Raw genomic sequence first — 20,064 nt, forward strand, 5'->3', positions numbered from 1 at the left:
GCAACACAGCCCAACCAGCAGAGACAGCAACAGGAGGTAACACGCAACACAGCCCAACCAGCAGAGACAGCAACAGGAGGTAACACACAACACAACCAGTAGAGACTGGACCTCCAGACCCCCGGAGTCTGAGACTGTGATTATTGTGTCCGCATGTGACGGTCACAGCTATCTGAGATATGCAGCTCCACACTGCTGTGGCTTCTACAGACTTCAGACGCCGACCACCAGGTGGATTATGGATTTTTTTTTTTTTTTTTTTTGGCCATCATTTACCAAATACAAATCCAGTCCATTACACATATAAATATAAAATGTGTTTTGACAGACGAGACTGGACCAGAGGTCTCCAAATCCAGTCCTGGATGTTTCCTGATTCAAATGAGTGATTCCTGATCAGACTTCAGCAGAGTTTGATGACGAGCTGATCATTTGAATCAGGTGTGTTGGAGCAGGAAAGATCTAAAACATGCAGGACAGTGGTCCTCCAGGACCGGAGCTGGAGACCTCTGAACCGGACCGGATCCCTCCAGGTCAGTTCTTGTAGGGCCTCTTTAACTGAAGGTATTTTTGTGGTATAAACATGTCTGTAGCAGAATCACATCAGTGTATTGTATAATGACAATAAAGCTACTTTCCTTTCCTGCATTTTGTTTTAAACTTTTACCTCAGTAATTTTTTAAGCAAATACCTTCGTACTTTGACTTAAGTAATATTTTAGCGAAGCTACTTTTACTTGCATTGGAGTAATGTGACAAGGAGTATCTGTACCTTTACTCAAGTAATGAAGCTGTGTACTCTGTCCACCGCTGCATAACTATATGAGGGTTGTGTTATCAGCAGTGTTTCTCCTCTCTCTCTTTTGTGTTATTAATATAATTTAGCCCAGGCTTTTAAGTGTCTTCAATATGACTTTAACTCTCCATGTAAATGTATATCACACATTATATATAATAATGTGCTGATACTACACTGAAACCAGTTTCTTCAGAGACAGCACTACTAATATATAAACAGAAAAGCACTAAATAATTTCAACCCTTTTCTCAAATGGTTTCTGGGAAATGAACATAGCAATATAATGTGAGCGCTTGACGCACACTCTGAGCAAAGTGGAGCTGTGATGGTCCATTAATCAGTGTAAAATGTGTGTGTGTGTGCGTTTTGGCTGCAAACCCAATATTATTGTCTTGTTTTTTTTTTGAGGGTTTTTTTTTTTTGCAGAAGAAACAGAAAGCGGCAGCCTCCGATTCAGACATAAATGCTAATTTTATTTAAAGCTCTACGTTTCATTTTCAGTTTTGTAGACACAAATGACATCAAAGACATAATTAACTGTATTTACATCAGGTCAGTATTTAGTGCTGTTCTGCAAAGCTTTTACAACGATGACACCAAAACAAGCAACAATGACAAAGAAGAATACACATCAAAACATAGAAGGAGAAAACAGAAGATTTAATTGTTCAAGTAGAAGCAATGAGGCTATAAGATGGCGTAAATTTGCTTTTGTGCAATAAACCTGCTGAGAACCAGTTTAGTAAAAGAACACCTCAGAGCCCCAGGACGTCTCTCTGCACCTTGCAGCCCAACAGTGTATTTGCAGCATCCACACACTCCACACACGGTGCTGAAACAAAAAAGGAGCAAGTCATCAGAAAAGTGGAGGCAGGAAAACAGTTGAATTTAACCAGAACAGTCTGATAATCAGTAGTGATTATTAAGATCATTACCATTCTGAGCGCGGAGCCACGACACAGCCTTCAGAGACAGAAGCTCCCACTCTCCCTTCGAATCCGTCTTAGAAGCATGAAGCCAGATCAGAGCCAGGATGGTGGCCCACACTTCCTCCTTCACCTGATCCAGGAAATCAAACAGCAAGGTTAACTGAAGGCTGGCGGTTCTGAACAAACTTCAAACAACATAAACAGGTCTCATTCTCGACAGCAACCCACCGATGCAGGCTTTGACTGGTCCAGCTCCTCGCTGGTCTTTCCCAGTGCAGCAGCCAGAGCTGGATCAAGCAGCCAGCAGCCGGACGCCTTCTGGAGGGAAACCAGCTGCAGAAAAGGGTCTCTGTAGGGTAGTTTGGGCTCGTTGGCTTCAAAATGTTTAAAATTAGAAGCTGGAAAGGGCAAAAGTTGACTTGTGCCATAAAACTGCCAATTCTGTACATGTTCTGTATGTTGGTTCAAATTCAGTTTTATATATTTACTTCTATTTTTGCTTGTATTCTTTCCACCCTAACTGCCCCTTTGTCTCAAATGTCCTGATGCTGCTGTGAAATGCAAATTTCCCCACTGAGGGACTAATAAAGGATTATCTTATCTCAAAGATAAAATCCTCCCCTGTATATACAATCTCTGCAAGTTTGTGTGAGTAAGTGCAAAGTTAAACTCCTCACTGTTGATCAGGGTCCTGGTAAGAGGATTTATCTTTGTTTTTATTATTATATACTTTCTGTTAAAAATGGGTGGACCATCACTTTAAGACAAAACCAAAGAGGATTGTAATAATGACAAAAAATGTCAGAAGCATTACTGACTTCTGTGTGTATTAAAAAGAACTCTTAATCCATTAAGAGTTCTTAAAAGTCACAAACAGCAGGAATATCTCCCCAACTGTACATGGTGTCAGCATCAACAGAAATATGGAATTAGTGGATAATGTTTCTGTTTAATGTCGACATTCATTTATTATTTAAATACACACATTCCACACCTATTTAAGTTTTTACTTACTGTTTCTCTGGAGCATGGGTCGATCTAAATGCGAGGTTTAAATGAGAGAAAAATAAAAATTAAACAATTCTGAGATTAAGACATTACGTAAGAATATCTTCACAAAAGTAAACTACTGAGTTTTCATCTTATTACAGTGGTTCATGATGCATCACGAGACGTTCTTCAAAGTTACAGTAAATGTGTCAAAACAAACAAACAAACCCAAAACTAACAACATTATTATTTTCTACATAATTTATTACATTCATGTCACTACCGGATTTGCACACCCATTCAGCTTCTTACTTACCCAGAGTCATGTCCAATGAGTCAGATGAAAAGGAACCTGCCCGTCAAGAAAAAAACAAGCAACCCAAAAGTTTTAATCCGAGGATCAAGACATTATGTGAGGATTTATAAACGAAACATGTCAACAAACTGCTGACTTATGTAAACATCTATATACAGAACTTAATATGAAAGTTGCAAAAAACAAACAATATTATTATTTTCTACACATTAATGTATTACATTCATGTAAATACCCGATTTCGACACCCATTCAGCTTTTTACTTACAAGCACTGAAGCTCATTGGTTGAATTGAACCTGCCCATCAAAGAAAAAAAAAATATTCTGAAGATCGAGTCATGACGTGTGGATAAGTTCATATTAGTTCATTGAAAAAAATATTAATAATCATTTATTCATATTTATTAAAAGGCACAGATTCCAGCATTCAACGTTTACTTACCACATAGAGGTACAAAGCGACCTTTATCTACACAAAAAAAAGAAGTGTGTAGTCATTATGTGAAGACTTGGAAACCAAACATATCAACTCCTGTATATTTATTAGAGACTGACTGTGCTTACAAAAATACACAGAAGTGTGTTTAACTTCCGTTTAGCTTTTTACTTACTTTTGATTTTGGGTAGACCTGAATGCGAGGTTTAAATGAGAAAAAAAATAAAGATAAACAAGTCTGAGATTAAGACATTACATAAGGATTTGTTCAGAAAAGTACTTACTTTTTGCTGCGGAGTATGACGCACACTTTGCAAATATGCCAGAAAGCATAACTTCAAGAAATAAAAACAAACAAACCGAAGTTGGGGATCAGGACATGAAAAGAGAATTTGTAAATAAAGAATATGAACTGAGCCACTGTTTTCTGGGCTGATCAAGGATCACAGAAAGTACTTTGAGAATTTGTGAATGAGTAAACATTTGAGATTGGGACAGTGAGAAACGGTGTACTTCTGTATCTTTAGCTGCAGCACCAATGAGCCACATCATTGTGACCACTCAGCTGAAGCAAATAAGCGTCCGCAGTTTGAATGTAGACCGGGACAAGCCTTCTTAAACTATGAGGCTTATCAGCTGTTATTCATTTATCATTTTTAGATCTGCTCTGACTTCCTCAGCGAAGGTCTTTGTAGCTCGATGGATGGAGGGAGTTGTTGCAGCATACAAAGGAAATGACACACAGGTGGTCAAAATGTTTTAGCTCGTCAGTGCTGATGGCTAAAGCTGTGGGTGATACAGTCTGAGCTTTGAATTAGCTGATTTAAAAAGCACTTACTGGGAGTTGGAACATTTCTGTGGATCAGCGGTCCTTCAATGGGCTTGCCGTCGCTTTTGTTGACCGCAATGAAGGCAGTGAAGGAGCTGCTCACTCCTGATTTGACACTGAGCTCCACCACCTTCTCCTTCACTGCTTCACCTTTCTCCCCTCTGTCTTCTCTCTCCTCCATCTCCAGGGAGCGAATCAGAACCCGAGCACCCAACCTGTGGACTGTTAACCTGCAGACAAACCATTTTACTTTATCTATATAATCAATGAAACTCAGGTTAGTAAGGTCAGGACCTGACACATAATGCATTCTGGACCAAAAAGTGTTTTACCCGGTGTCCTCTGCAGGTTTGAGACTGAAGTGGAGCTGGGTTTTGGAGGGCTGACCTGCCAGCTTGTAGTTCACCGTCACAGAGCCCTGTGCTCCCTCTGAGCTCTGAGAAAGCATCAGGGTGATAAACCCCGTTAGTTACTGTACTAACATTGTTATCATTACATCCTTTAGTTGAATCAGTCTTCATATTGAGTTCAGAGTTTCTTTTTCAAGAGAGAGCTGAGTCCAAATATACACAGTTCATACATGCGCAGACGCATTACACCAGAGAAAGCCCAGAATTAGTTTGACAGTTTGCTGCTTCCTGCTATACAGCTGTGTGATGGACAGAGCGAGGCTTCACTGTGAGATGGGGCTGGTCCTACCTTTCCAGTGAGCTGTGCATACACCAGTGACCTTTGACCCTGGAAAAGTGTCGTGATTGGTGGAGACAGAACAGTGGCAGACACTTGCTTTGGTAAATCCCATTTGATGGAGATGTCCACCACTGCTGGTTGCAGAGCGAATCGCAGCGACTGCATCACCTGGTGGGAGGAAACGGACACTGAGCTTTAACCTACTGGAAGCAGAGTTTGTTGCTACGTCTAATTTCTTTCTTACTTTAGTTTGCATCCTGTCGGCCCCTGTGATGAACTGAGCGTGACCTCTTCCTTTCTTGGCCAGCCCATTGATCAGAGCAGAGCTGGCCCCTTCCCCAATCCCAAAGGAGAAACACCTACAACACAGTGATTGTGTTGTTAAAAACACACACAGCGTCACAACCTGAGACACACTGTGAGCACGTGTATTTGCTCCACCTGTGGGAACCTGAATTCTTCTTCACCAGATTTATCACTTCTTTGGTGTTGGACACTTCGCCGTCAGTGAAGACAAAGAGCTGAGGAGAGGTTACACACAAGTTACGTAACAACACCTACAAACATGCAGTCTGTCTTGAAAAACATTCACACACATTTCAGTCTGAGTGAGATTTTTTTGACTGTTTTAGTAACACTGCGTGCTTAGCTTCACAGTTAAGCATGCAGAACAACAAAGGTGTGAGAGGGATGAGATTTAAACAAACCGGTTTCTTTGAGATTATTCTTGTTCACCTGTGAGTAGATCAGTATGAGACACCAATCTTAAAAAGGACGAAGATAACTGGATAAACTATATTCCTGAACTTTTTCTAGTCTATAGTTTGACCTGACTATGCCAGAAGATCAACAGTATGACTGAAACTGTCACCGTTGTTAAATAGCAGAAAGCTTTCTTTGCCTCTTTCGACATTGTTAACTCTGCCATGTGTGTAAATAGATCACTGCACCCTTTTTGATGAAAGTGCTTTATGCTGCTTTTGATAAAAGAGTACTGGACATGAGAGAGTGTGTTACTTGTCTGGGTTGTTTGGGAATGCAGGGCTGGTTGTAAATGTGCTTAAGGGGCTGAAGGATCTCTGTCCCTCCCAGATTAGCTGTCATCTCTTCAACTTTCTTCACAGCCTCTTCCAAAGTCTGATCACTGTACTCCACGCTCTTACTGCCATTACAAACACAAACAAAGGAGGTCAGGTGGCTGGAAGCTGTGTAGCTGAATTCAGCTGCCAAACATCAAACTTTAAATGCACAGTGGCAGCGACAACAGAAACACATTTTGTGGACTCTATCACTGACGGGAAGATGTGTTGATAGGACGACCCGAAACTGTAGACGTTGAAGTAGCAGCCCATCGGTAAGCTCTTCAGCAGGAGGAGTAGAGTGTCCTAAAAGGAAGGAGAGAAAAGACGGTGAAGGTTGTTGTGTAGGAGCGAAATTATGAATAGAAGTAAGATAGATAACATTTGCTGAATACCCTGGCACTGCCAATACGAGTTTCTTTTGGTTTACTGTGACTCGTCGAACAACTCATGCTCCCAGATCGGTCCATCAGGAACACAAACTCTCCACATGAGCTGAGGGAGGACATCACAGACTCAGGGAACTCTGGGTACAGACTCAGCATCACCACTGGATCCCCCATCAGAGAGCCTGAAACAACATTAATTCATTCTTCTGCTGCGTTGGAGAATAAAGATAATTCACCTTCAAGGAACAATTTGCACTCACCAGGTTTGGCAGAGGCCTGTCCTGCCTCCACCACAGCAGTGGGCTGGTGGGCATCTTTGTAATAAATCAACAGCTCCACATCTCTGTCAAACTTGTGTCCTCCAGCCAACTTGACCTGCAGATGACAAATATCATAAATACAGATCATAAATATCAATAAAGGCATTAATAAAGTTCTGTGTTTTGCTCTGAGAATTGAGGAACAACCACACACACAGCAGCCCTGTTAGCGGTCTACGTACTGTGGCCTGGGTCTGCTCTTTGTTGAGGTACTGCAGAGGGTCCAGGGAACAGTTGGACTCTACTTTAGAGACCGGACGAGGAGAGGACACTCGGGCAGAAAAAGACAGACTGTAGGGGATCTGGGAGGCTGGGACAGAAGTCACCTGGACAGTGGCGGCTTCAGTTCCTCCACTTCCTGTGAACAATATTGGACAAGTTCTTGGAGAGCAGACAAGATCATCAGCCTAAATAACCCAGTTCTAAAGGAAAACCTGGGGACCACACACCGTCCTCACTGGGTACTTTCTTCAACTCTTCTTGAATTAGATTTACCCAGACCAGATATGGAAGATATAGTAACCCAGACTATGCATTAATTATCATTCAGCTCTGTTTCACTTTGATTGTGAATTGCAAGAAAAATTTCCTACCCTGAGGCTCGTAACGAGGGTTGAGAACAGCAGGCAGACTAAACCTGAGTCCATCATCAGCCTGCACAGCCAGCTCAGTGATGTACTCCAGCCTGATGGAGGCGCTCTCTCCTGGAGGAAGACTGCCCACACTCAGAGTGAATATATCTGGACTCTGCTCACTCTCCTCCAGCAGGAAGGCCTGCTGACCGGAGCTCAGCGCGTCATCATAGTCCTCACGAGCCTGAAGTACAAAGGACACATGAGCAGCAGTCACTGTATTTGCTGCCTCTTTAAGGTCCATCATAGTGAGCGAGTGTTTACTGTGCAGCTCACCTGCTGTTTCTCCTTCACCTCCGCTACGATCTGTGTCTGTCCAATCTTGGCACTGAAATGACAGACAGCAGCGTCTCCAGGCAGAGGGAAGACGAAAACAGCCTCTAGGGGTTTGTCCTCCTGGTTCTGGTAGTTCAGAGTGGACACCACAGTGGCCACATGGTCCTTCACCTCCAGCTCCACCTCGATGCTCTTCAGAGGAACTGACCAACAAACAACAAGAAACACAATGAACAGGGAAACTGTGTGTTCTGTAAAGACATTTGTAGATATTTGTGGAGATTTTCCTGTACCTGGTTCCTTCTGGGTCGTTATTAGACCGCAGCACTTCATCGTACCTGAGCACCAACAATAAAGGACATGTGAGAACCTCCTTCGTCAGATGAATGAACGTTATAACCCTCTGATGCATGAATTATTAAAACCTCCCTGGATTTTTCTCAAATGATGTTATTACTCTGCAGGCCCGACAATCAATAAATAAATAAATCAACCCAACTTCATTTCTTTAAACACATTTTTCAGTGAGTTGCCGACATGTCCACAGGCTGGAAAGTGTGCTTTTGAACATTTCACTGATGAAATATGTTGGATAAAATAAGTTCATGTGAAAACAGCCTTTCAATAGCAGTCCACTGTAGTGACCACTGAGCTCCAGAGGGTTAATGACAGTGACTGTGACTCAGCAGTGAGCAAAAAGTGTATTTATTTATCTTGTTTCACATGTCATGAAAAATATTATATTTAATCATGTCAGAATGAGACACTGATTAAATGAATATTAGTCTTTTACTAAACAACAAAACCTAATATAGGACGTGAGAAGTGTCTCTTAGACGGATGAATGATTGGTGATGACAGCTGATAAAAAGTAAATATACTTATTTTATTTTGTTTGAATGTCACCAGAATATAAAATGATTATACTCATGAATGAGTATAATCATCAGACTGAATAGAAGAATCATCTTTTTACGAATTAAAAAAAAAATGTGAAAAAATACACAAGTGCACAACAAAGTTGTTGTTTTGTGTCTCTCTCTGTTTCTGTAATGACCTACAAGATGGATCACTAGAATAAACCCCCATCAGGAGAAACTGACCTGAGAGGACCGGTGTGTAGAGTCTGACACTGTTTCTCTGCAGATCCTTCTTCAATAAGAGTCCAGACAGTCTGCAGGTTTCTGAAAACAAAAACAGCTTCAGAAGTTAAAGAGAACTGCCGGTCACGCCTCCTGGGTTCGCTCAAATTCGTTCCAGCGCATCCCGGAATGGGTGGAGCTTACGTTGGCTTACAAAACAGAGACAAGCAGGAACTAGTGGTTTATTTTCACATTATATGTTGAAGGTGTTGAAGGGCAGTGTGAATATGTGTGTGTGTGCGTGTATGCATTGTTTTGTATGATTCTACCGGCTGCGTGACATCAGTGTCTGGAAGTGTGTGTGTGTGTTGAGAGGCAAAAATTGGGTGATGGCTTGAAAACAACTGGAGTAGGGAAATGTACAAAAGTGAAATTATCCAGGGGATTGGATTCAAAAATTAACTAAAATTAACATTGAAATATATAATCCCCCCCCCACCGCCTTAAATTGAGTTTATCTTTGTCAGGTTTTTGTGTTTTTTGTGATTCTTCAGTATGTGTTAAAGGCAGGGGTGACACCTCACTCAGCCGCCTGGCCGACTGGGGACACCAACAAAACAAACAAAAAGATTTAAAGCAATTGTGGTGTAAGGGCAAGGTGAGTGTTGCTGGGGTGAAGTGTTTTCTCTGCTCATTTAGATTCAAATAACAACAACAGCAATCACATTTACGGACAAAAGTAGCAGCAATGAATAATAATAATAATAATAATAATAATAATTCTAGATACTACTACTACTAATAATAATAATAATGGGAGAGGAACAATAGTGATGGTGACCTTCATAGTGGTAGCAGTAGCAACAACAACAATAGCAGTGATAGCTTTTATATATGCAGTAATGACAAAAATACTTAGAGTAATTAGAATAACAATAACAATAGAAATTATAACAACAACAACAATAATTATTATTGTCATTATTGTCACCACCACCATCACCACCACATCTTATAAGCACAATCATAATAATAATAATAGCAATAAGTAAATAATAAAAATTATAAGAAAGAAAAAAAAACTGAACTTATTTTGACAGCATTTAAAAGTGGGTTAGGGAAGAAGTTAAAATAAGAAAGTCCAGAAATGCTGCGGAGCAAGATTTTTTTAAATGTAAATCAGATGATGGTAAAATGTTTTAAATGTTTTAAGCTTCAGGCTTTTCTGTCTGTTTAATCTACATCTTCATCATATAAACTGAGCTCCACTAACACTTTGAAGTTTTGATATATTTTTCCATTTAAGCAAACAGGAAGGTGTGACCAAACTTTTGAAAATTACAGCATGCACACAATGATGCTGCTAAAATATTTTCATGAACAGTAGACAAAAAACATTTTGGTAGAGGGTCCTGGAAGTTATTTCATGAAGAGAATATCACATCACAGTAAGCCGCAAAAACCATTTTATCAGGTGCATCTTCAAAAGTCTCGTTAAATAGAAACTTAGAACTATAAGTATATTTATATTTAACAAATATATTTATTTGAAAGAAAAAGACAAGTAGCATATGACTTCCCAACAGTTAGAAAATGAGGAAGTAAATCACCAAATCAGGGCCACCTGTAACAACGTTGAATTGAATGACCTCTCGTAAACTGAATTGTAACGTCTACAAAAACACACACACAGAAGTAAATAAGAGCAACGGTTCTCTTTGCATTAGAAAGAATACGTGCGAAAAACAGGATATTCACTGCTTGGAAATGGTTGTGTGTGTGGTTGATGCTATAGACTGAAACTCTGTGGTTGATAAATGGGGTCATGACACTCTGAAGAGAGACCAGAGTGACAGTCAGCATAGGAAAAATGTTGTGTGCAGCCGTCTTACAGTAAACAGTACTGGGGTTAAACAAACCTGCAGCAGCGTACCTGGAGGCATGCAGTGTTTTTATCACGTCAGCCTACTAATCTACTTTCTGTTTCTAAAGAAAAAGAAGTATTGCTTTTTGGTGGTTTTTCCAATCTGTTGAGGTGACACGTAGACACAACCGCAGAGACAACTTTGCCATCGTGTTTGTTGGTCTTTCACAGTTTCACAGAAACAGTTTGCTCTAGAAAACATGTTTCAGATGACCGAAGTGGAAAAACACCACATCCATACAGAAGTTGTCAAAGTTCAACAAGTGTTGGCTAGCAACTGATGCTCGTCTTTGAGCAGCCATTAGAAATGTGGGTAACCAGGGGCAGAGGAAGGGGCTGTGGTGTTTGCAGTCGTGAAAAGCAGTGTATTTTGGTGCTGTTAGTTAAAGTGAGAGTGATGGAGAGAGAAAGGGCTGGCGGGATGGGGGGGGTTGGGGTCGGCCCTAAGTTGAACACCCCAGCCTGTAATATATGCGGCCCTTTTGTGGTGAATCAATGCACCGTGCAATAATGGGGAGCACAAGGAGGGGTGCAAGAGCTATGACGGGACGTCCTCGGCCTCATGGTGTGCCCCCTTCACTGAGAAACACACCCAAGACCGAGCGGTGGCACCCAGACTGATCCGAACAGCTTCCATTCATATCGCAGTTGCTATTTTTCTTACTGAGGAGCCAGCCAGAGACGAAAGCTCAAGGACAGACAAACTTGGAGACTCAATAACTTTGTCGCACAGACAGAAATGCTGTGATATCTGATTTTCCGCTGCTCTCGGTTTGTGGTAATCTACGCTGTTATATGAACGTACATGTGTGGCGTTCCTGTGCACTGTGACGTCTCTGCTATATGTGCACGTGAACACAGTTTAAAGAGGACCAGTCTGACAGGATGAACCGAGGTGAGAACCAAATCATTTTGTGTAAAAATCCTTATTATTCGGAGTGCACCTAAGAAAAAGTGTTGGAAAATTTCTTGCTAATGTGAAGACTGGGGTTAGCAAGAAAAATGCACATTTTTTGGTGTTATTTCACTGAAAGAGGAAGTCAATCAATATGTTGCATCTGTCTGCTGAACTCAGTGAACAGAAGATAAATTGCCTCGAATTATAAGTCGAACCTGTTTAAGTTAAGTTAGAAATTAAAGGTATTAAAAAGAAAGAAAAAGCATCAGATGTTACACTTTTGCTGCAGAGTGACTAAAAGAATGAGTCTTTGACCAAACCAAATCAGTGAGAAGTGATGTGGTTAATGGAGGCTGGCAGAGTGGAGGAGCCCGTTGTTTATAGGCCTCATGCTTTGTTTCAGTGAAAGCACGAAATGAGAACAAAACCAAACTGCTGCATCTGAATAAAGTGGACAAAAGACAATAGGAGGCTCTGTACAGACAAGGCTGAGAAAAATGTGAGGGGAGGTTTCGAAGGGAGGGAGGTGAGGAGAGCGGGCTAAGGAGTGGGTGATGACGGAAAAGGACACATGGATGACTGGCAGACTGATCAAATCAGGACAAAATGTTACAGGAGAATGGGGGGGGGGGTGTCATATCCCTCCACTTAACAACATGGCAGACTCATGAATCATTGAAAACTCTTTTAGGGCCGAGTCAGCTAAATGATGATGACCAGCAATATTTAAAACAAAAGCTGCTTAAAAATGAAGGAGAAATCATTCACACGTTGGATTTGAAGGTGAAATTAGACATTTTATTAGACAAGTAAAAAAACCTATTTAACGTGACTGAAAAACCCTTTTTTTTTCATGCAGGTAGCAGGTGACCTACTCAGCCCATTTCCAGGACATAATGTCGAAGGCCAAAGGAAGAATCTGTGGGAAGCCATTGTGCTGGTTTATTCTTGTTTACCTCCTCCTCCTCGCTTTACCATGCATGGGCTTCCTCCCCGACTTTTGGTCTCGAGTGTTAACGCTGTCCTGGGACTCGCACACACACCAGTACATGACAGAGCAGGCCATTCTCAATGTCACCCTGGAGACTCTGAAGGGCGCCAAAAAACACCAGGGAAATACCGCAGAGGACCGGGTGAGCTGATGTGGGCTGTCAAGGTTTTTACCGCACTGAGTGTAAAACACGGAGGTGCAGATGTCAGGCAGCGTCACTAACTCGTAATATACATGAACACAAAGCACCTCAAGTTATTACTGTCCGCATCTCTTTCCAATAACGGTAACACCCACGCTTTGTGCCTCCCAGGCCAGACTGGGCCGTGGCTTCTGGAGAGCTGTGGGAGAGGTGGTGAAGTCCAACGCTGCCATGGACTTCCTGAGCTCCACCAGAGCCGACCCGGTGTACCACTTTGATTCAGAGCGCGTGGACACCGCCATGGGAATGCTACGGCAGTTCTGGGCTCAGACTCTGCTGTCAATACGGGCCAAAGAGTACCAAAGTGCCCGTCACAGCTTGGGCCAGCTTTTTCACTCCCTGCAGGTACGCACAATCAGAATATTCTGAAACAACGGTAATAAAAATTAAAATGAATTAAGTAAATTAGTGCAACAATACAAACCGAATTACTTTAAAAAAATCTGGACAAGTTTTCTAAATAAAGCCTTTTTGTTTTTCTACCATGTTATGCCAGGACTTCTACAGCCACAGTAACTGGGTGGAGATGGGCCAGCGCTCCATATACCTCCACCTGCTGCAGCCGGAGGAGCCTGCCATCCCTGTGGCAACAGGTAATGCATATCCACTTCATCTCGTCTTTTTTTTCGGGCTCATGGACAAATTATGAAGCTGGAGATAATGAACATAATGAGCAATGCACTTCCTGCAGCTAGAATTAGAATCATTTACACATGAGTGAACTGGGCTGTTGCTTTAGGTAGATTCACAATGTGTGAATTAGTGTTATGGTGTATTTAGCACATTTAGAGTCAAATACAGACACAGAGACACACAGAGCTACAAACAGACCACGCCCCCTTCTATATTTGGGGCGGAGCCATGGGGGTTGTGATTACAGCTGTCGCTTCCCAACAACAAAGTCCCAGGTTTCTGAACATGCAATCATTTCCAGCAGTACAAATTTATTAGACAGCTAAAATGTAATTCACATCAGTGTGAAAATGGAAAATCGTGGCTGCCTGGCAGGTAAGAGCGAGTGGAGATATACCTGCCACACAGACAGTAGAAAATTAGAACACAACCATGAACAGCCTTGGATGCATGGATGTAGGAAGCATTTGAAGTGTGTGTGGGACAATTGAAACAATTATACAGTTGTGCAATGGCAAGTACACACACTTTAACCCACACTGATAAACATTAACTGTATCAGTAATCATTTATCAGATTACTTGTGAAGAGAAACAGAAATCGAGACCGAAGCCTTCACACACAATGGCCTTGTGAAGAGAATTGCATTTATGGGCACTTCTGGGTAGCAGGGAATGTTTTACTAACAGGATGAAAGCAGCAAGGCTAAGGTGATGTTCTGTTTTTTTGTTGTTGTTTAAGAAAGGTTTTCATCATAAAAGGATCACAAAATATGCTGAACAAAGCTTCCAATCAGGCAGCAGACATCTCTGCTACGACATAACCTGACCAATAGGCTGCTGGTTCACTCGGGTTATTGTGATGTCACGAGTGGCTGTGTTGTGGAAGGCAACTACATCCCCCTCCGGTGGCTGCAGCCGATAACTGTTGTGTCCCCATCTAGTGGAGGGACACGAGAATCCTCACCTCAACACACCTGAGGGAGAGCAGGGACTGGTTCATAGGTATGGATTATGGATCAGAGGGCGAGGAGAGAGACGGGAAGAGGCGACCCGAGGCTCAGGGCCTGGCCTGGACCACAGACAGAGGAACTCTGTGTTATGGATGGACTTGAGTTTGAACTATTGTTTGTTGCGAAGAGACCTTTGATGTATTTGGATATTAAGAGCTGAAGAGACATTATCTGCATTTTTTAAAAACTATTTCCGTTACTCCCTTTTTGAACCTTCGGTAAGAAACCCAATTTCTTTTTTTACTTTGGACCTAGCGTTGTGTGGCCTTCACACACACACACACACACACACAAATGTCTAAATTCAAATGACTCTATGCTAATACAGAATAAATTAAAAGTATTAAAATTGAAAAAATATGAAACAATATTTAACTTATTCCTGCTCCCCTCCATCACCAGCCTAACAAGCTGACTTGCTTCAGCTGTGTGGACAATGAACCACCTCCTCTGGAAGTTGAGTTGGATGGTGGATTTAAAATAAAAGGAATTTGTAACTGTTCTATAAGTTCTATAAGTCAGTGTGTGCATGTTTCTCGTCTCAGTTTGGGAGATACCTCATTGACAAAGTGAAACTGATAGTTCACTCTTTCTGTCCACAGAGGACACTCCTACCTGTATGGAGTGCTTCAGCATCACCTGTCGAAACAACCTCCTGGAAAGACTGACAAACGCACAGGGAGACCCCCCCCAGCTGCTCACCACCGGCTACTTCAGCACATTTCCTCCAAAGCCTTGGGGTATGCGAGTACAGCTTGAGCTGCCAACAGCTACAGTCCTGCAAAATAAATAAATAAAATAAATGATTTACTTCTTAGGTAAATGTAGCCACGGAGGTATTCTGGACAGCAGCCGCCATCTGGGGGCTATGGGGGGCATCAACAAGGACAGCACCTCGCCTCTCTTCTCCCCTCATCATTATCTCCATCAGGAAGCTGCCACTTTGGCTACTGAGGCCACCCTGACTATACTGAGAGACGTCCGGGACAACGTTGGCCACAAAGCCTTCCTCCGGTAAGTGTCTTCATCCGGTCTCAGCGCTCCGGAGCTGCAGGTGAGCCCACAGGTGATGAGTGGAAGTTGCCGGACTCTGTCTGGACTTCTCTTTCGAACCTCAACAGACTCTTCAGTGTGCAGCAAGCCCCTGTGCTGGTATTCGTCATAGACACCACAGGCAGCATGTTTGAAGAGATCACTGCTGCTCGTCTCAGGGCTCACTCCATCATCCAGAGCCGAGCCGGCAGTCCTGGGCAGCTTGGCACTTTCCTGCTCGTGCCCTTCCATGACCCGAGTGAGTGCCCAGATATTTGTTGGAGTTGAGCTCTGTTACGGATCTGTTATTTATCTAAAGCTTTTTGATGGTCCTCTGCAGCTGTCGGGCCGGTGCACGAGACTGATGACCCAAACCAGTTTATGCAGCACATGGAGAGCCTGTTGGCACTGGGAGGAGGAGATGAACCGGAGATGTGTCTGTCTGCCATCCAGGTTACTTTACACGCTTTGTCTGAATAACTGCTGAAGGTGAAGTGATCGGGTACAGGGAGGAAAATGGTCTCAGTTCTTCGGATTCTGCAAACACATCTCCCATTTTGCTGTTTTCAGCTGGCGCTCACTCACAGTCCACCTCTGTCAGAGATCTTTGTGTTCACTGACGCCTCCCCTAAAGATGCTCACCTGTTTGATGCAGTGAAGGCACTCGCACTTGAAAAGCAAAGCAAGGTCGGTTTTAATTTGGAAGATTATTGAGCATTCTTCTCTAATAAAATCTGATTATTATACACACAGATGAAGGTTCAGACTGCATGTAGGCCTGAAAACACTGACATATGGTTTTACTTCCACTCATGAACATTCTCTGACTCTCAGACTTTGGCAATTCAAATTGACAAATCAGGAAGACGTGCCTTTTTTCAGATTGTGAATATATTTCTTCACAGATTAGGAAAAGCATCAAGTTCAGCTTTAGCATTTTCTCTTGGATGAAAAAGCCTTTTCTGTGGAGAGAAACTCAGACAGCAGGAGAACTGAAATTAAACAACAATTGCTTTGAGCTCAGACCTGATTTTCCCCACAGGTGACGTTTCTCCTGACTGAAGATCCCAACTACACATCCGACATCAGACGCAGGACGGGGAGGAGAAAGAAAAGGAGTAGGGAGCCTCTGTCCCCCGATCGTTTCTCCCTCTACTCTTCCCTGTCCTCCCTGTCAGGAGGATTAACTATATTCACCACCAACTCTGACATCCACAAGGTCTCTTCCATAGTGGAGGATAACACAGCAGCTGACAAGGTACAACGCTGTGATGTTTGGATGGACACCAACAGTTTGCACGCTCAGTGCCCTATCCACAGATCTGTGACAAAGAATTTCCTCTCGGGAACAGTAAAGCCTAAAAGTCTACAGTTAAATTATGTCAGGCTCTTAGTAAAGATTAGACAAATGCAATTAGACATGCAAGAACGCCTGCTTTCGCAGTCTGCACGTCTGTTTCTTTCCGTTATTATCTCCATAGTAACTTGTTTCCCAACAGACCTACATCGTCACTAATGGGTTTTGCCAAATGGAGCACTAGATTAAACTATATTGATCTGTAGAGCTGATGGTAGTCAGGGTTTGATAACTTTATAGCTCTTCCTGAGGAGCTGTGCAAGTTGTTGTTCAATCCGTCTTTTATAATAGCATTATTGACTGTAGACGATTTAAATCTCATCAAACAAGAAATCGTACACGAATCCTTCCTCCTCAGGTGACCCTGCTCCATGTTGAAGGCACTCAGGAGCTGGTGGACTCTCATTCCTTCAGAGTTGACAGCTCAATAAAAAATGTTACCCTACATGTCAGCGGCAGTCTGATGGAGTGTGTCCTCACCAGCCCTTCAGGTACACGTAGTATACAACAGCATGAGCCGGGAGCTAAATGTAGGCACAAGCTGTGCTACTGAGTGAGTTACACCTCGGTGGATTTGAATTTAAAATGAGGTTCCAGTGGTTTGTTTTTCTCTTTTAAACCAGACCAAAGCCAGTCTCTGCTGAGTGAGCAAGGCCCCCTGGCGACGCTGGAGCACTTTGAGGGTCTGTACCGCATCAATCTGCTTCCTCCGGTACAGACAGGCCAGTGGAAAGTTCATGCAAAGAGCGACGGACAACTCACTTTCAATGTAATAGGTAAAAACTCTGGACGAGACAATCCACCAATTTGTCATTATTGGAGCATTAAACATTATGAGTACAATTTGGATTTAAAAAAAATGTGTTTTCGTCCGCACCACCAGGTGACAGCAGTGTGGATTTCCTGTACTATTTTGCTGTTATAACCAATGAAACACACCCAGGTCTGGCCAGAGTGGAGGGCAGCCCAGTAGCAGGTGAGGGATCCATAAAAAGTTAATCTTGTCTGTCAACAATCAGTCTCACACCAGGAGCGTGCGTTACCTTCCCAGGCGTTCCCGCCTTGCTGGTGCTGGCTGTAACAGGCCTGGCGCTGAAGGACGACGCGTCTTTCAGTCACGTGACGCTGCTAGGAGCTCAAGGGGAGAGCCTTCAGCAGGTGAAGTTGGTCTCCCCCTCCCCCTCTTCACCTTCATCCTACTCTGTAGACGAGCTGGTGGGACAGGTGGAGTCCGTCCCCAGCGTCCCCTTCTGTGTACAACTGACAGGCCAAGACAGCCGAGGAAACAAGCTGGAGAGGGTTTCCACAGAGATGGTGCAGCCCACTCGTGTTCAGATACAGGTATTTTACGGCAGTATGTTTTTTAGATCTGTCGAACAAAGCCTCTACAGTATTTTTATTACAGCAGAGAATTCCCTTAATCCGTTTTTAATCTCCTCTATCCAACTCCTTTGATTTTAATACAACTAAACTGCTCGGGTCCAGTCATTAGATTTCTACATATAAGTCATTGTTGCTGAATTTTCCGAGTCACCAATTTGGTACTTTTGTGCCTCAGGTGTTGTCTGTCCCTCGTCTGGTACCTGGCCACAGCACAGTGGTGGACTTCGACATCCTGAACCACGGGCCGGGCCGACTCTTCAATCTGAGCGTTGACGACGACTGTGGATATCTTGATAAAAAAGGACCTCACAGGTAGGGTGACCAAAAAAAAAAAAAAAACAGCAGGAAGCTCATGATGCTCATATTTAAAAACAGATGTTTAGGAAAGTTTTAATCTGAATTTAACCTGAATTATAATATGTTAGAAAAAATAAAGAGAAAAATCTTTCTTTCAAAGTCTGAGTTTGTGTCCCTCAGGTTCCATGTTGCTGAACAAGGGTCTTTCCGTGACCAGGTGAACCTCCGCACTCCGGCCACAGCTCAGGCCGGAGCCACCGTCACTCTGACACTCTCTGTTCGTGCTCTTGACTCTGCAGACTCAAATTACGCCGTTGCCTACTTGACTGTTGTTCCCCCGGTGAGTGTTAACTGAAAGCTCACTTTTTAAGAAAGTAATTAATTTATCTCGCTGACTGACCAGCTCTGCTCCTCCTGCAGGATCCTGACACGTCCCCACCGTCCTGCTCTGCTGCAGGTGAGCGGCCCATCTGTCCCTCCACGTGCACGCAGGCGAGCTGGAGTGTTTCTGTAGTCGTGGCAGACAGAGGGCCCTTTGGCCTTGCTGCTGTCCAGCTGCAGAAGGGTGAAGGCAGTCTGACTTTATTCCTCAGCCCCCCACCAAAAGAGGAGATCACGGGAAGCGCTCAGCCCGGCACCGACCAACATCAGGCACACAGGGACCAGACAGGCAGTGGAGTCTTCCGCCGCCATCACCACCACAAGGCCAGATTAGAGAAGGGGGACCCCCCTTTGAATGTGTCTGAATGGGGCCTGGGCTCTCAGCCGCTGTGGGTCAGATACACATCCAGCTGCTGCTCTGCTCAGGCAGAGCTTCTGGTGTGGGACACGGGTGGAAACATGAAGCGCTGCCATCTAACACCTGATCAGCAAAGGCAGCTAAAAGACAGGGAGACAGAAGCCAGCGGAGTCGGACGGATCAACCTCACCTTCCTGCTTTTAAACCTGCTGTGGTGTCATCTGCTTTAGCTCGCTCTGATTGATCACTCAATCTCCAGTTTTCCAGACACGGAGATAATCAAAGAGGAATTAAAGATCGCTCTTTTCTTTTTTGGAGAATGAAAAATTATGGGCGCACTTCATTTAAAGACGTCTTTTATAATTGCTTATACAGTTTTCAGTGCTTTCTACTGTGATTCTTAAAAAGTGCACTTAATAAAAACTGTTAAAATTGCTGCTGATAGCTCAATTCATTATATTTCACAAAAATCTTTCCCGCCGCTGACATGTCAAGTTTTTAGGACAAAATATTCACCTGCTGAGGCATTTATCCCACTCACTAAGTCACTAGGAGCCATGATGAAGACTTACTCGGGGCTCATAATGTTATGCCTGATCGGAAGGAAACTGAGGAGTTTTTCATATAAAGAAATTGTGTTTTATTCGTACTTGAGTAAATATGCTTTTTGCCAGCAATCAGAGGAATGCTGATACTATTTAAAGTGTGATTGCTTCATCGGTTCATGATTTGTACACATGTGGAGAGATAAGTTATATTGCCACTAAGAACTGACTAACTGGTTAAATGGTCACACATTCAATTGAACATTGAAAAGAGCGAACATAAA

The 20,064-nt window shown here is 43.0% G+C and overlaps 2 protein-coding genes across 3 annotated transcripts; one reads left to right on the top strand and one right to left on the bottom strand.

The window, feature by feature from the left end:
- Positions 1–479: 479 nt before the first annotated feature.
- Positions 480–19,507, top strand: vwa7 (von Willebrand factor A domain containing 7). Its single transcript, XM_029516777.1, has 17 exons — positions 480–533; positions 12,449–12,722; positions 12,894–13,127; positions 13,279–13,375; positions 15,030–15,167; positions 15,246–15,441; positions 15,549–15,718; positions 15,800–15,912; positions 16,030–16,146; positions 16,502–16,717; positions 17,175–17,307; positions 17,440–17,592; positions 17,700–17,792; positions 17,868–18,157; positions 18,375–18,511; positions 18,677–18,836; positions 18,917–19,507. The coding sequence occupies exons 2-17, from the start codon at positions 12,486–12,488 to the stop codon at positions 19,463–19,465; spliced, it is 3,033 nt and encodes a 1,010-aa protein (XP_029372637.1). The 5' UTR covers positions 480–533; positions 12,449–12,485; the 3' UTR covers positions 19,466–19,507.
- LOC115052582 (von Willebrand factor A domain-containing protein 5A-like) lies at positions 1,251–8,881 on the bottom strand. Of its 2 annotated transcripts, none has more exons than XM_029516779.1 (23): positions 8,789–8,881; positions 7,979–8,023; positions 7,686–7,888; positions 7,371–7,593; positions 6,960–7,135; positions 6,718–6,832; positions 6,464–6,639; positions 6,286–6,374; positions 6,007–6,151; positions 5,431–5,510; positions 5,234–5,348; positions 4,999–5,157; positions 4,632–4,735; positions 4,309–4,529; positions 3,755–3,805; positions 3,646–3,663; positions 3,477–3,503; positions 3,302–3,331; positions 3,034–3,069; positions 2,742–2,765; positions 1,956–2,101; positions 1,734–1,857; positions 1,251–1,630 (listed from the first exon to the last, which is right to left on the bottom strand). In XM_029516779.1, exons 2-23 carry the CDS (start codon positions 8,016–8,018, stop codon positions 1,554–1,556), a joined length of 2,379 nt encoding a protein of 792 aa, XP_029372639.1. In that variant the 5' UTR covers positions 8,019–8,023; positions 8,789–8,881; the 3' UTR covers positions 1,251–1,553. The 2 variants fall into 2 exon arrangements, with proteins under 2 accessions (XP_029372639.1, XP_029372638.1); XM_029516778.1 differs by having other exon boundaries at positions 1,956–2,125.
- Positions 19,508–20,064: the final 557 nt, after the last annotated feature.

This window comes from Echeneis naucrates, chromosome 13 (genome assembly GCF_900963305.1).
Source record: "Echeneis naucrates chromosome 13, fEcheNa1.1, whole genome shotgun sequence".
Taxonomy (NCBI): domain Eukaryota; kingdom Metazoa; phylum Chordata; class Actinopteri; order Carangiformes; family Echeneidae; genus Echeneis; species Echeneis naucrates.

What these genes read in the sequence shown, in the direction of transcription:
- LOC115052582 (XM_029516778.1), bottom strand. Translation starts at nt 8,018, where the DNA reads ATGAAGTGCTGCGGTCTAATAACGACCCAGAAGGAACCAG. An exon ending in TTCCCAAACAACCCAGACAA is followed by an intron (nt 5,511 to 6,006) that starts GTAACACACTCT and finishes ACCTCTCCTCAG; the next exon opens with CTCTTTGTCTTCACTGACGG. An exon ending in CCGACAGGATGCAAACTAAA is followed by an intron (nt 5,158 to 5,233) that starts GTAAGAAAGAAA and finishes TCCTCCCACCAG; the next exon opens with GTGATGCAGTCGCTGCGATT.
- vwa7 (XM_029516777.1), top strand. Translation starts at nt 12,486, where the DNA reads ATGTCGAAGGCCAAAGGAAGAATCTGTGGGAAGCCATTGTGCTGGTTT. An exon ending in CACTTGAAAAGCAAAGCAAG is followed by an intron (nt 16,147 to 16,501) that starts GTCGGTTTTAAT and finishes TTTTCCCCACAG; the next exon opens with GTGACGTTTCTCCTGACTGA. An exon ending in ATAACACAGCAGCTGACAAG is followed by an intron (nt 16,718 to 17,174) that starts GTACAACGCTGT and finishes CTTCCTCCTCAG; the next exon opens with GTGACCCTGCTCCATGTTGA.